This window comes from Cygnus olor, chromosome 8, assembly GCF_009769625.2.
Source record: "Cygnus olor isolate bCygOlo1 chromosome 8, bCygOlo1.pri.v2, whole genome shotgun sequence".
In the NCBI taxonomy this organism is placed as follows: Eukaryota; Metazoa; Chordata; class Aves; order Anseriformes; family Anatidae; genus Cygnus; species Cygnus olor.
Window position 1 is genome coordinate 23,050,438 of NC_049176.1, and position 16,631 is coordinate 23,067,068.

The window sequence follows — 16,631 nt, forward strand, 5'->3', positions numbered from 1 at the left end:
TATAACCAACCATTGATTTATTATGTTCTCGGAAGTGAGGGATAAGGCAGGCTGGCATGATGCCCTGAGCCCAGCCTCCACGATGATTTCTCTCCTCCTGACATGCATCCACCAACATTCATCTTGCCTCTTCCCCTTCCCCTCCCTGTATTTTCTCAAACTTCAGGAGTTTCTTTTGGCAGGCATGCTCCTCACTGCTGCTGATACTGGAGCTTTCCTCTGAGCTTTCAGAGAGGAGATACTTGACTGCCATCATGTCCTTCTTGTTCATTTGCAAGCAAAGGCAGGAGGATTCGCTCACCTTGAATGATTCCCCCCACATATTCTGACACATGTCGGTTCCATTTGCATACATCTGTGTGTCAAATAAGAAATGCATCAATTACTTTTACAAATAATTGAGTTAAATCAATTAGTATCAATTTGGTAAACATCACTTTTGAAAAAACGGCACAACATTATAAAAAAGCAGTCTGCAGTCATCCACTGTCATGTTCTGTGCCATACTTCATCACTTTAAAATATTATCCAGTCCCACCACTGGCAAAAGAGATTTGCCTGTTGTGAGAGCGAGTGATTACACGAAGTGCAATGTGATGAACAGCCAGCCCTTTGTTTCCATCGTGGGGCTGCTGGCCCAGCTAGCTTTCTGGGGCTGACAGACTAAAGCTGTGTACAAGAGGCTGTATGACTTGCAGCGTGTCAGGGCACTCTGACATGTCTCAGGCTCTGAGTAGTGCTGAAAGTGCCAGACTGAGTGTTTTGAAAACTGGAATCTCTTATTTACAGGCTTGAGACAGCCCAGTGAAGTCACAGCTCTGTGGGATCACACTGTGCCTGCTGCAGTGTACATCATGACCAGGCAGAACCTCACAAAGAGGAGGGACATAACTCAGAAACTGCTTGATGAAAAGAAGACATACAACTTTGGGCCCCCAGTCTGCCTCTGAAGTGCTTTATCCAGTGGTGCAAAGGGCTTTCTGGCTCAAGAAATTGCAAACTGCAGCTTCTTGAACTCTCTGCAAGTGATTTTGTCCTGTTCTTGATGCTATATCATTTTGTAAGGCCTCTCCATCACAGGACCCATGCAGCCATACAACGAAGATATTTCTTGTTTGCCAGGCCCCCATTGTGACAACCTTCTGTCCTCCCAGCTTGAGCTTGCCTAAAGAATATTAGCTTAGGAGTTATCACGTCCAGGCGCAGAGCAGGCCCGATATACACTTTATCTTGCCTGCTTTTCTCTCATGTGTTTGTTGTTGAAGTTCAATCTTTTATGTTTCTGAAAGAAGCTTTAGATACTTCCCAAGCAAAGCTAAGAATGAAGTTGGGGATGGAAGGATGTAGATGGCAGGAGTAGAAGCCTTGGGAGTTAAGGAGAGAGACTGTTCATGACTGAAGCAGGGGACCAGGCAGCAGGACTGTGTCACTGATTCACTTTGTCACCTTGACCGTGTCACCAGGATCTCTCCCAGGAAGACATGTTTCATCTGTGATAGCACAAGCAGGCCTTGCAAATGACACTGATTCAGTATTGTGACAGCATTTCTCTTTGTGCTGTGATTTCTGGATGGTGTGCTGGTTTATCATCAGCAGCAGTGCACACAAAGATCTGACACTGTGAATCTAGGAGAAGGTGACCTGTCTTTGTCAGGAGACTTCTGCATGGAAGGTGTTCTGTGTGCAAACAGTTGATGATTACACAGTTAAATCTGTCATCTGGAAGTGGGACTGATCGTCTGTAGTCCTGCAGCCTCTGCTCCAGATTTTCTGCAAGTTCTCCTTACGAGATGTCTCCTCATCTCCCCATGTGCAAAACTCTGCTGACTTGGACTGTGCAGGAAGGCAGATGAGATGAAATATAATCACCGCTTTTGACTTAGAAATCTATCCTGTGCTAATAATGGAGAATCCGTTCCAAAAAGTCCCAAAAGCTCTAGTCTGTAATACATCTTTTCTGTTTACTCCAGCCCTGGCAAGGGCTTGCTCTGTGGATGCTGCATTTGCTGGAGGAGGACTGCGGAGGTTGGTTAGTGCACTGCCAGCTGGGAGCAATGCAGGGTCAGAAATGGAAAGTTTGCTGCATCTAGTTCTCCTCTCGTGTTCTTAGGTCAGCTGGATCTGAGCTGTTTCTTTCCAGCCATTCCTGTGCTTTTAAGCAGCATGAGACATTTTCTTCCAGTTCCTGTCCAGTTTCTGGATTTCTACCTGCTCTCACCTAATCACACTTAAAATATAAATCTGTCATGTGAGTTTCCTTAGGTCCATATGCAAGAATCATGGCTACATCCTATTCTTATTTCCCACAGGTTCTGTAACGTGTATTCATGCTCTTCTACTTGTTAAATTAGTCATTTAATTTTGGCCTTCCTCCTAACTGTATAAAGATGAGAGCATAGCCAGAATGCTGCAGCAAACAAACAGTGCTCACAGCCCATTTAACAAACATGTCCCTAATTTACTGCAAAGGCTTCTGATTCTTCAGCTTCTTGAAGTGTTCTAGTCTGTGCATTAACAGCACTTGGGAAGCACTCTGCCGGGAGAGCAATGATCAAATGTGCTTCACTTTAGCCAGGCTAAAACTGGCTACGATCCATTGTACATTCTTAATATTCATCATTTGTTCCAAATAGTCCTTACAACCACATGCATATGTCATATGTAGGGCTGCTGATTGCTCCTCTGTGTGAACTGAGAGCATCAAAAGAAAGCAAGGGTCTGTCCACAGTGCTCTGACATTGGAGAGCCTTTTGTGCCTTCCAGATAACAGTAACTTTCTTTTCCATGAGTTGAGTGCAAACCACGTTACTCCAGTGTTTGTATATCATCTCTTTTTCATATGGGAAATGTGTTTTTTTAATTGATCTGAAGCAGCTTCATCTTTATTCTTACTTACCATGCAAGCCTATGTTTGGTAAAAAACATGGGCAATGTGGGGTGTGGTTCCACTTATTTTAGGAAGAGCTGCATCTGGCTTCAAGTGATAAGACCTCTGGATTGGCTGCATGTTTTTCCCAGCAGATGGTATATTTTCTTCAAGAAATAAGTACCAGGGAATTTATGGTTGAACCCTTCTGTCTCTGGACTAGGGACAGTTTGAACAGGGACTGGAGATTATTTATGGAGATTATCATTTTGCTTTCACTTCATCTGAAACTACTGATGATTTAGCATATCTGGGAAATTAAGCTGTGACTTTCTTCAGCCCATTTGTTTTTTGGCCACCTTCCTGAGCCTGCTGATTAGTGTCACTGTTACTTTTTAGTGCCAATTCTGCAGGGCAGACACCAATCCTGCACTAACTGGACTGTGACTTCCCACTTATATCAGTTACTGAACTGACTTCTGGAAGCACACGCACTTGAACGGATTTCAAAACAACGAATGTGGGATCTCTGCAAGCCTTATTACCAGTCCCTAAGCACTGCACATAAGTTCTCTTCACTTCTTCAGTTTGGACAGTTTTTATATACCCAGTGAAGTTCAAATGTTAATAATATTCCAAAAATGTAGCAGTTTTGAGCTGTATAATCTTGCCCTGATCCTAAACTTACTTGAGTCACTTGAAAAAAATCCTTCCTGACTCTTGAAAGTCTGTGGATCAGGTTCCAGGCAACTTTGCTCCTATAAGTCTTGCAATTTCTCTTTTTATACATTTTTCTTCATAAAATTATTTATCCTAACTATCAAACATTCTCAGAAAGATGGGATGAGCTCCCAGAAAGCTTGTCAGTGCTGCTTATTAACTTCCAGTGTTAAACAGAACAAACTTAGCTCTGTCTAGCTGTTGACAGACACAAAAGAGAACACTCATCAGAGATACGACAGGTCTATGGAGAATAAAAGGGAGACAATTAGAAGAATGCAAGGACTTAAGGATTTGGAGTATGGAGAAAGACTTGAACTAGAGAAAAGGGCAAGGAAGTCTAAAAAGTAAGAAAGCCTTAAAAATTCCTAGTGACTTGGGAACTTACATCCCAATTAAAAAAGACAGGGGCACGTAAAGCCCTACATCATGTAAGGAATCTTATAAAATGCATCTCGATGTCTTTTTCTATTGTACGACCAAGGTGCATTTATCTTTTATGGTCCAACCCCCACTGTGGTTAACATATCAGTGCTGCTTGAACATTTATTCTTGTATCACAAGTGGTATGTATGGTGATTAACTAAGTGTATGTATATTTAATGAGAGATCTACATAAATATAAATGCTTTAAAATGTATATATTTGAAAAATCTGATGTAGGTATAGCTTGAAACTTCTGAAGTAAAAATAATTTTCATATTGCATTTTACACCCAAGTATTCAGGAAAAGAACTCAATGTCATTTTTCTTCTGCCCCAATCGACCATATTTTCTTACCTCACTGTATGGGATACATTTATCCTTACAGTGGTTTTCTCCACTTTCATTCCATTCCCAGTCCGTCAGCCAGTTATGAACACATGTAGAATCATCTCTGCAGGCTTCAAACCTTCATGGAGATCGGAGTGGAAGACACAGTTGTTTTCCTGACTGTTTTTCAGCGGACTATAGAATAGAGATTCAGCTCAAAAAGTCTGGGGGCTATGCTAGCAATATGATATGGTCACCCAGTGCATCTTAGCAACTGATCTGCAAGAAATGTGCACATTACCTTAGCTTGACATGTACATAAACTCTGAACTGGACAGGAAGACCTAAATCCCAATGAAAACTAAACACTTCACCCACTGCATTTCATACTCACAGATTTAAGTAAAGGGCTCACATTCTGAGGAGCAACACTATTTTCTGCTTGGGTAAGTTTGGTGATGTTACCAAGTGAGAAAGTACTGTGTGGGAGGGAGTTTTATGAATGGTCATTGTCATCATCATGGCATAGTGCAGAGTGAACTCTTAGTGCCTAAGAGTGAACTGTCACCTGAGAGGGAAGTAGGGAAAGTTCATATTTATGAATTGATATGGGAAAGGATGAATGATAATTCCTGGGCATCGGATTACTGTGAGGATTGCTCATCGACAGAGTGAAAAGCTGGAAACAACAAAATCTTATAAACTAAGAACATTTTCAAAGAAGTTAAACTTGATGTGCAGGAGGAAAAATAAGAGGCTGTTAAGGTATGAGGTCTAAAATTTTAAATTTTAAGTGATTTTTAAGTCGTAAGCAGTAACGTAAAGAAAAGCCTGTAAGTGGCCTGGAACCAGTAACGTATGCATCTGGCTGGTCTATGTGATGAGAGTCCTCATGATCTACCATTATCCTACAACATTTCCTTCCTTCCTTCCACTTCTTTTATGTTCTACTTTTTGGCTCTTACCTTTCCTAAGGATCACTTCCTGCAGATCAGTTAACATCTACTTAAATTTAGTCTCAATGACTTCAGGCAGACTATTCACACCAGTAATTGGGAGTGCCAAAACCAATGAGGCACATCTTTCAAAAAGTAAGAGTTGTTCAACATAACATTTACAACGAATGTTTTTGGACGTATTTTCCATTTGTTTTTTTTAATCTTCAGGGTCATGTTTCCAAAACTACTTTGATACCACAAGGACAGCAGACTTACATTTTACAGTGACATACGAGGTTGTCACATAGTCACAGAATTGCAGGAACTAGACATTGCAGCACATTTACAGTTGCGGAAAGGTGAGGATGTGTACATCTGCAGAACCTTCACTGCACAGTTCCTGGAAAATTAGGTCACAGCCAGCACCAGGACTTCAGGTGTTGCTCAAGTACAAGTACTAATTACAAGAGTGTAGACCGGTGCAGGCACATTTGAACTTAACTGTTAGCGCTGCTATTGCAGTGGTGGCTGAAGTGACTTTAAGCATATTTGCAGTGCACACAGAAACCATACATTAGGATTAAAATATTCCTGCTTCTCATTTTCACATTGAAGTCTCTGGGGCAGGAGACTAGAATGCTCAGATGTGTTTATCCATGAATCTGCTGCCAGATCTAGGAGCTCTGCTGGAAATACAGGCTGCAATTTGTTAAATTAATATAATACGATACCACTAGGCAGATCCTACCAGGTTGTGCCATGACTGGATGAGCAATTAGGCACTGTTAGAATTTTTGGCTTGTTGCTAGCTGATGTGGGTAGCCTGACTGAGAAAGACAGAGAGAGGCAACTCCCCAGTGCCAGCTGTTTCTCTAGTGCTGGTCACTTTACCTGCTTGAATGCACGCCACAGTTCTGAGGAGCAATGCAAACTTTTTGTTAATCACCATCTATGAACCCTCCACATACCAGCATCAGCTTCAACAATTAGCCCTTGATTCTCCAAGCCATGTAGGCATGTCCTTCACTTTAATCATGCACTTAAATCCATTGCTTTTCAGCAAAGTAGATCAATATCTACTACAAGCTGCCTAATATTAACACTTCCACTAAAAGCAGTTGTGCCCTTCCCATGGGCTTCCTGTTATTTATTTATTTATTTACTTTTTTTGTTTCCTTCCTTTATTTAGCTAAGTATTTTTCAGCCCCGTGGGTTCCCTGACTAGGAACGTTTCACGGTCTCTCAAAAGTGCTCCTGGCACATGGATGGGGATAGGGTATGGGAAAAGAATGAGCAGCCCTTGGGGTTTAGGGGAGGGTAGAACTGTTTTTTTTTTCTTTCTTTCTTTTTTTTCTTCTTTCTAATTAGTGTCACCTTCAGTTGTACTTTTCAAATTTAGGAGTATGTATTTCAGAGCTTTACTGAACTGGGGTATTCATATCATACCTCTGTCTTCCTTGGGAATCTGAATAAAACATGATTATTAAAGAATTTTTATTCACTGTTACCTACAGAATTGTCAGATGAGATATTTCCTAATTATGATTATTGCCTGACTCTGCGGTTTGTTATATAAGTAGGTAGCAAGGGATAATTCTATTTTCATTGGTTTTTCTTTCCCTATGGAAGTAATTAGGAAGCTAAGTTTATGAAAAATCATGACTTCTGAAAAGTCTTATTACTGCTGTCCAGAAACCCATGAGTGGTTTCTTCAAACATTAATTACAACCCATGAGAAACGTGGACATAAATACTTAAAAGATCCTCTCCAAACATACCAGCACCCTATGCACAGTGGGTAGGATATTTTTATATTAAAGCTGTTTTCCCTTTTTTTCTTTATAATCAGCTGTTTCTCTGTTAAATGACACAGGGCCATTTCACAGGTGGGTCAGAAAATGGCTTGTACCTCAAGCTCTTTTAAAAGCAATAGTTTTAGGACTAGAGGGAGCAAGGAATTCTAAGACAATAGGAAGAAAAAGAAGGCCTCAAGCCAGTCAGATGAATTTCTTTTAAATGAAGTCACTGCTCATTCAGAGTCCTCTGCACATTTCTGGCCACAAAGACATACAGTATGCAGCAGGCACACTCGCGGCATGTAGAGAAAGTAGGTCACATCCCTAACAGTGCTACGGCACGCTAAAGGGACTCCAGTGAATAGAACATGAAAAAAAATGGTACTTTAAATCACCAGAAAGGGTAGGAATTCTGTCCAAGCTCTTCTCTAGCCTCAGGCCTTAAGCAGGGTGAGGGAATGGGTTTGACATTGGCGTTAGGCAGGCATACGAAGCAGCATGCGCAGTAATGGGTCATCGTTACATTTTTGATTCAGGCCAGGCGCCTGTGACGCCAGCAAGGGCAATAGATCATTGTTCAGTATTTGCTTTGAGCAGAGCCTACTCTCTACCAGGAGGCTCTCTATTCTGGCAAATTAACTGCTTTTCCCTGTGCAGCAGCTCCCAATCACATACACACATACTTTTCAACAATGAAAGTTAAAAATGCTGTTTACCTGGATGTTCTGGTAATATCCAGGGGACACTGAGGATTTTATGACGTAATACTCACCCACCATATACACTTTGGGTATAGATCTCATTTGTACTAAGGCTGGCTTAAACCAGTTCATTGTGAAAATGATTTTGAACGGATGCAAACTAAACTTCCAGGGTCTGTTTTCTTTCATCATCATATTTTCACTGAATGTAACAATTTGATGATTTTGTGTGTTACTGATGTGGATTCTACTTATATTATCTTAGGATACATCTGGTTTAGATATTGGTGTTCTATCCCTTTGCCTGTTAGGTATGCTTTAAAGCCCACTGGCACCTTTGATGCTTTGATATCCAAATGCATTCACATTTCAGTGATATTTAGTTCCGAGGTTTGAGATTCTGAGCACTGAGGCAAATTCAGGGTGTCAGTCTTTTATCTTCAAGGAGGTCAATAATCTGGATTTAGCTTAGAAGGTTACCAGAAATGTAGGCAGGAAGACTGCACATGACGCATCTGTTACTGAGGCACATGGAATTTCCTAACAGAAATGAAATTCATCACTAGAGGAAACTCTAGGGAAGCTGAGAAATAGACCAGACCTTCTCACTATCTTCCATTACAACTACAAGCCATGCTTCTTGTTTCCTTCCTTGGCAGAAGGCGATGTAGACATATTTAAAGACAAATTGTACCAAAATACTGCGTTGCATGCATGACTTTCCCCTTGGAGAGGAGATGAAAGTGAGAATGGATCCATGCATCAATAATATTGAAGTTGCATGAGCTTTACTACAGAGCTGCACGAAAGAGAACGTGGCTGTATATTACCATGTGTTCTGTATGCTTTGTGCTTCCAAGAAGAACTCTTTGGTAACATTTTTAAAGTATGAAAACAGTTTTCCATGACTTTCAGGGCATCCTAAGGGATTCAGACATTCACAGTTCACTACCTTCAAGGGACACTAGCAGTTATAATCCTATAGTGCGATCACAGCCTGTGCTGCTCGTGCCATGCTTCACACCAATTTAACCATACAGACAAGTTACTGTAGTTACTAGGCACAACACGAATGTGATGCTGGGACTTGAATGAGGCACAATGACATTATTTATGATGGAACATCTCAGGGAGGGGGGGAGAGATACATGCTGGATATGGACCACTGAAAAAATCTCAGTACTCCACCTGGATTTGATGCTCCTGCTCCAAGACTAAGGACAGATGGGGGTGCTGCATTGTCCCAGTACATGTCTTGCACTCAAAAAGTAATATGATTCCCTCATGCTGTATTTTGGGAAACAAAATTAAATGCTATTATGCTTGCTCATTACTGTTATTATTATTAGCATTATTTGTCTGCAAGTTCCTCTGAGATTCAAGCTTTTAGAAGTGGCTTTGGAGACAGGGATGATGGAAGGAAAGAGAAAAGGCTAAATATAATTAAATTATATTTTAAAAATTAAAATATACATGAACTGGCTGCTTTCATGATTTTGCAGTGCATTTTTATACACAAAAAGGAACGTGCCATTTCATGGTCGAGTATTTAGACTTGAAATGCTAACTGAATAAATGCTAACTCACAGACACGGATATTTCAAACGGTGGATGGGCCCTTACTGCTCTTAGTGCCTGTGCACGTGGGGAATGCTCTCTCATGTCATGCATTTCTGATGCCACTGCATCACTCTTCCTCACGGAGAGCAGGGCGGTGCTGTCTGAGTCACTAAACTGTGACAAAAAGTGACTCCATCCTGCATTCAGCCTGTGACGTTATTGCTTTGGAGGCAGTAGCTTAACAGAGGAAAAGGTAGAGATGGCAAACAAGAAACAAACAGGAAAAACAAGTGAAAAGCCATAAAGGTGTTGCAGCACTATAAAATGTTATTGCTGCTTGCTCAGGAAGTCTGTGCTTCATGCACCTGTGCTTTCTGACACTTGAGTAACACAGGCATATTAAAACTAAATAAAGATACTTCAATAACAAGGTGAACCTACCAGTCATCACAGAAGCTTTTACACAGTGGAACAGCCTGGATAGCAGCAGTGTAGCTGGGATGGATCCAGCGAGCAGCATGTGGAGAACACCGGTAAAAGCACTCGATTTTCTTTGTGAAATCTTCACAGCTGTGGTAGGTGAGAAAAGCCACAAATAAACACATTTCTCAGCAACAGGGCTATAACTTCAGTTTTCTAGACCTGCTTTGATGTGGATACAATACTACAGATTAGGAGAAAAACATAGAAAAGCATCGTTTTGTCCTGTCTGTAGCTAGGTTCCAAACTCATTCTTTTGGCATTGTGTACAGACTCTGACCGTGCAATTACCGTAGCCAACTAAAGGCTGCACAAATGTTTCCATGCATATTTCAGCCCTATTTGTGTAAGCTTTCCATAAACTTTTGAGGCCTTGAGTTTTCCTGGCATGGATGATTCAAGGCAATAATAAAATATTTTAAAACTATAGTACAATATTTTTTTTTCTAAGTCGTAGTCTAATGGTTTCACTAATCTTTAGATTTTCCCACAGCTAGCTGAAGTTACTTAAAAACACAGCTCTTCTGGGAGTGGCAGGCAATAGCTGTGACTTTTGCACATCTGTTTTTGCTTAATTGTTTTGTACTTTCATTCTTTCATTTCTGTATCTTGCCATGTTTCACAGCTCTAACATTTAACAGAGTACTAAAAATCTTAATTATGAAGACATTCTTCATGGCTACAAAACCCACAGGACTACAAGAATTTTTATTGTAAATATTCAGAAGTTTTATTTCTGTCCTCTTGTGAATTTTGTTTGGAAGATTTAATCATCTAGTTGATCAGCTTTCCCAAAAAGGAGAGGAACCTGGCCTGTGCTGAGATGGGTTCACACTCACTGCTGTGTGCTGGTTGCTTTGTAGCGGTACAGAGGTGCAGCGTGCTTGTTACCTGCTGCGTTTATGACTGCTTTGCATTGCCAGATCTGGTTCTACACTGGAAGCAAACTTTAAAAAACGTAACCTTTTATTGATAAAAAGGCATAAATCCCTCTGCGCAAACAGTGTGTACTTAGGGATTGATGGGCTTTGTGAGAGGAGAAAAAGAAGAGCTCGATGTTGGTCAGATACAGCAGGGAGATGATGGGAAGGGGACTGGGTGGCATTCTCTCTAGGGCAACCTAGGGACAGTGCATCTGCAGGGAGTTAACGTTCGTTGTGTGGCTGCCACAGCACAGCTCTGTTGAACCAGGACATAGACAACATCAAAGCTGACTTACGATTTACTGAGCTGCCCACATCTGTTCCAGTAGCTGTTGTTTACTTTAATTACTGGGGAATGAGCCAATTGCTCTGTGAAGTTTGCATAGCAACAGGAAGCTGTTAGGAATGAAACAAAGATCTTACAGTAAGGATTTTCTTTAACACTATGTTTGGAAGACTAAAAATGTAAGATGAATCTTTTTGGTACATAACATGATAAAGTCTCTTGGTACTAACCAGATGCACCCAGGCTCTTACACTTTTGGTTTTGGAAGCAGCAGTGTGAATGAGAAGTGAGAGGGACTGGCATCAACACTGCTTTGTAAAGGGGTGCCCAGGCAGCCCCACGAAACCTACTAGTATTCTGCCAGATGTTATATGCTGAGTGATACTCGTTTTAAAAGTTACCAAACAGAAAAAAAGAATTGAAGAAATGTACTAAATATGCTTACCATACTTTGCTCACTATAGAAGTTTAACTGTTTCCAATTTGTGTGGAAAACTAAAAATTGTAATTTGCTACAGTTAATTAAAGAGTGCTGTTTTTAATTATTTAATAGGGACAGTAGTTAATTCACTAGTACAATCAAGAGGGAAATACATTTAAATTAATATATTTAAACTAACTTATATTTTTTCACATAATGACAATGGGCCATCTTTGCTGTAAAGCTTTTCAAGCAGATGGAGATATAAAAAAAGTAAACTGCATCAGGTTTTTTAAAAGATGATAAAGAAAGCCACTGGGAGTTTTGCAGCTGACTTTGTTAAGAACCAGAATCTTATTCTTGACTTGCATGCAGCAAAATGCCATTGAGGGAGGTTTTTCAAATGCAATTTATACTGCATCTTAAATGTTTTTTAAGAAACTACAAGAATGGCCAGAACAATTAGCGTGTACGAAGCTGGACTTCCAGGCTAGCTCCAGCAAAAACATTTCCACTCTTACATTCAGAATACAGCGTGCATTCATGCATATCTGGCTCAGGACTTGGCTTCAGTTTGTGGGTGTCCCCTTCCAGACATCCATATTTTTGGCAGGTAGATGATGTTATGACAGCGAAGATGGTGACAGCAAACCTCAGCATCATTTTTCAGTTCTTTTCCTGTATGGAGGGAAGTCTTTACTGGTGTCTTTTATTTCTAGGGAAAGTCAAAAGTCTGCTTTAAGAAAAGCCACATATATAAACAACTAAAATATACTCAGCAGAGATGCACATATAAATATTAGGACACTCATTCTCCCCTTCCTTTGCTCATGTCTAAAAACTTCTACTACATATTTCTGGCATTTGGTGGCCAATGAAAAAAAGCATTAGTTCAGGCTATTAATAAAACTATATTATTATTTTCAGCATTTAAGAAAATGATTTTAAATTTCTTATACTGATGAATTTATCTTTCAAGAGACATTCCACTGCTTCACTAGATTTGAAGAAAAGATTGATTAGTCCTAAAACTTGCAGAGTTCTGTTGCTCACTGGGACATTACACATTTAATACAGCCACAAATGAGCTAACAGTGGACTATGAGATGGTGGCCAGCACTTGAGTTGGATAAACTCCACCTTACCTTCATTGAGGCTATGCTAATTTATTCTTACGAATCTGGTCGATTATTTTCTGCCTCTCTTGTAGAGTTCAGTCAAAAATGGAAGATAAAAACCATTTTGTCTGTGAGACTAAAATTTCTCTAAAAGACTACATATTGAGTTAGTTATACAGATAAATCTAGAACATGCAACATAATTTAATGCATACATAATTCTTTATACAACTTATTAGTTTAACGCTTAATTTTTTAGTTACATATTCCTAGTATCTTTTTGGAAGTTTTGCCTGAATAAGAACCACAGCTCCTGTATGTACCTAAACTTTTCAGATGTAAAGAAAACAGCATGATACAGAAGAAGGAAACTTCCTGTACAGTTCCTCAGTAGTTTCTCACCTCTTTTGCTGTCCTTCTGGGTGACACTTCTCCCCGGAACAGAAACAGAGTAAATTGCTTTTCTCATTTTCCGCTTTATATACACACCATCTGGCATCAGTGCTCCAGAATTTGTTTGCCCTGGAGAGTTCCTTGACCCTTTGAAATGCTAACATAGATTTATCTCAAAAGCAGATGAAATGACCAGCACATAATGCCCTTTTATTGCTTGCAAATGTGGGCATGATAAACAGGAAAGTACAAACATAGGTTTGAATTAGAAAAACAACAGCTCTCCTGTATACCAAATACAATTATCCCCCGTCTGATTTTGCAATGATTTGTGATTAATTATTAGATTCATTTTACACCAGTTTCATTAGGCTCTTATCACAGATTTCACTGAATTAGAGACATTGCAAACAACATGTCATATTTCAGCCTGACTGGCTTAATTTTAACTGTAGATACAGCAGCTTGCTTTGGGTTACACAGTAATTTTACTGCAGCCCCTGGAAGAGAATCCATATCTCCTGATTCCCAGGTCTTTGCTCTTTGTTCAAAAGATTCTGTTTTTAACCTGCCGCTGTTTGCTCCACTTGCTCTACCTGCCTTATATATAACCTTCCAGGTGGTGTCACAAGCGCTGGAAGAAACTGTCGCTTGTCCCATTGACAGTGATTCCTCACTGGATGTCACTGCGAGGTGTGCTTTCTGCAGGGAGGATTCTGCATCTGGACATAAACCATCACAGGAGGTAGACATGGTGATTATGAATAGTTGTACTTTGATGGATCAAATCTCACTGAGTTCTCTAACAAGCAACACCACTGACTACCCTGCAATTACTTAGGTGCGTAAGGAAGATAGCGTCTCTTTTTTCTGTGTTTAAAACACAACAGTGGTTTGTCAGGTAATACTCTGGGGTCAGTACTTACAAACCTTTTTTGCTTGAAAAAATCAAACATTGGCACAGTGGAAGTGTGGTATGAATCTCATTGAGCAAACTTACTGAGTATGATAATAAACCAATCTCTATTAAGCTATAAGCATTGATTCCTATTCTGGCTCTAGCCTTGAGGCAAAAGTGCTGCTGGCTTAAAAAAGCTATTTTCAGATCAGTTGAAACTTTTTTTTTTCCCCTGAATGAATTTAATTAAGACAAGTTTAAAGAATGAATTCACTTAAGACAAGTTTAAAGGGGCATAAAGTAAGTAAAGAAGAAACTGAAGTAAATCTACTACCTTATTACCTATGCCTTCACCTCAAGTGGCTTGACCTTGTGTTGGCTGAAATTAAAGGAGCTCCTTGCTGATTTGTAATGTAAAGGACTTGTGCGTACTTTGTGGTACTTTGTTCTGTGTCTTTGTAAAAAAGGAAGACCACTGTGTGATATAAACATTCACTTTAAACACTGGGATGAGTGGATGGGCTCGCCAGCCTGGTAGAAGGCACAGAAATAGTACATATTCTGTGCCTTTCTCCTTGGTTTGCCTGAAATGCATGCACACTTGAAAAGGTGTTAGCATGCCAGAGGTTTCTTGTAATGCCTCTGTTTACAGAATTGACATACAAATTATATTAAACTATAGGAAACTGGGATCTTTTTCAGGCTTGGAATATGAGCCAAATGGGACCACTTGCTGGGAGATTAGGCAGAGTTTCTAGCAGCAGGAAGGAAAACTGTCATATGTTTGTGATTTCTCAGACTTGGCTTTGGTTAGCAATTCATGTAAGCAGGCTCAGGCTCAGGAGCTTTTAGAGATCTCAGCTATACATCTCCATCACCTGAGAAACGAATCTTGATTCTTTTTTCTTAAAGTACTCTCTGGGTAGTTTTGTGTGATGTATTATACCAAGAAATTTGTTAAAGGAGATTTCTTACACCTTCACATACTTGAATGGGTTATTTCTATTACAATTTAATTTTAATGTTAACATTATTGCCCTGTGAACTTCTATTAATCTTTTCAAAGTTTCTATATAGAGTTAAAGCACGTATGATGTTAAAGATATCGCCACAGACAGTAATCCTGGCATCACTACATTAAATTATTATTATATTGTCAACTGATGATCTGATTGATAATGGCCTGTGACACTAGTAGAAGCATGTATTTATTCCAAAATCACAACACTGCTATGCAAGGGCTCAGGAGCCATCTACCTGAGTAAATTTCTTCTGGCAAGAGTCTCGTGGGCCGTTAGGTTAAAAGAGTATAAGAAATAAAGCAACTCTAGCTAGTTGCTAACTTTCCAGCTTCTGGCTATCAATTTAGTAACTATGTCAACTGACGTCTCCTAACTCAACAGAGCGATTCCTTTTTTATGAGTCAGATCTCTTTAATGACTGAAGTAAGCTTTTACGGTTTTATATTCTTGTTAACTCTGCAAAGTTTATGTGGTTAAGGGGAAAATCTTTTGCACATCTATCCTGTGACAATTGCCAGATCTGTTTCCCTCTTTGGCATCCTGAAAGTGCAACAACACAGTGACTGGAGTGAGATGGAGTTTCAGGAGCATAAATGAGAGTATTTGGCCTGTTACAAGTTTATTATAGATTGCAGTGGGTATTAATGAAATTAATCTGCTTGTTCCTCATATCTCAGTATAAGCCTGCACACTCAGAAGATGGAAGTGTTTTTCTCATTAACTGCGACAAGAAATGTAATGAGGAACACAGGTTGTTATCTAATTTGATGTCATTCCTGAAGCTCCTTTGCAGAACTGCATTTAAAGTTGCAATAAGTGGCATATTACTTGCTGACCAGTTAAGTGTACATTATTGACTTTTATTTTGTTAGACTTCAGAACCGTGGGTTCATATTCACAAGTCTCTGCTGAACGCATCATGTCACAAGTCAAGCTGAATGCCAAAGGAGACACTCCAGATGGACTCAGTCTGGCACTCCTGACTTGAAACAAAAAGCTGAGGTCAAATCTTAACGCTGCTGAATTCAAGGTGCATCTTGTTTCTGTTCACTTCAGTGGGGCCAGTATTTCTCCTTTCATTTTGCCTGTGTAAGAATTATATTATGGTATGAAGTAAGGCTTACTTGCTTTGTTTTATTTTGAGTACACAAATGTTGTTGTGCTAGTTCTCCAAAAGAGCACAGAAATGACAAAAGCACCAGTAATTTTATGTAACCAAGAGAATGAGTCAGTGGGGGAAAAAAAAGGACAAAAAAAAGTAGGGATTTTAATGAATAGTAGGCTGAAAAACCAATCACAGCCCAAATAACAAAATCATCTTTACAAAAATGTTACTTTAAGCCCCATGTTAGTTTTCTCAAAATTAAAGGGGACAAAAATCTACTTATTTTACTGTATTGCTGAGCTGAGAGAACCTCTTGAAAGCATAACTGAATGCTCTTCCTTTACCCTAGTCTTTCATTTGCCTTTCATGTTCTGCTAGTCTGTTACTGTGAGGTTCCTTGAACCACTACCAATTATTGTTGTTTTTTTTTTTTCTACAAAGAATAGGCTCTGGTTTGGATAGCTACTGACTGACTGTGTGCTGTGATGTGGGCTCTCACAAGTGACAAAGAAAATGTGGGTCCAGCTTGACCTACACTCCAGAATTAACCAATTGCAATCTTGTCCCTGGTTTAGACTGTTACTATTTGATTGAATTGTCTACAATTACTTATGATGTATTTCTTTTCAGAAGAGTACGAATACTATTTTT

General features: G+C 39.7%; 1 protein-coding gene across 1 annotated transcript; it reads right to left on the bottom strand.

Moving 5' to 3' along the window:
• On the bottom strand, nt 1-13,073 carry LOC121074150 (riboflavin-binding protein). Its single transcript, XM_040565852.1, has 6 exons — nt 12,965-13,073; nt 11,966-12,122; nt 11,034-11,133; nt 9,776-9,904; nt 4,367-4,478; nt 1-355 (listed from the first exon to the last, which is right to left on the bottom strand). The coding sequence occupies exons 2-6, from the start codon at nt 12,105-12,107 to the stop codon at nt 119-121; spliced, it is 720 nt and encodes a 239-aa protein (XP_040421786.1). The 5' UTR covers nt 12,108-12,122; nt 12,965-13,073; the 3' UTR covers nt 1-118.
• Nucleotides 13,074-16,631: the final 3,558 nt, after the last annotated feature.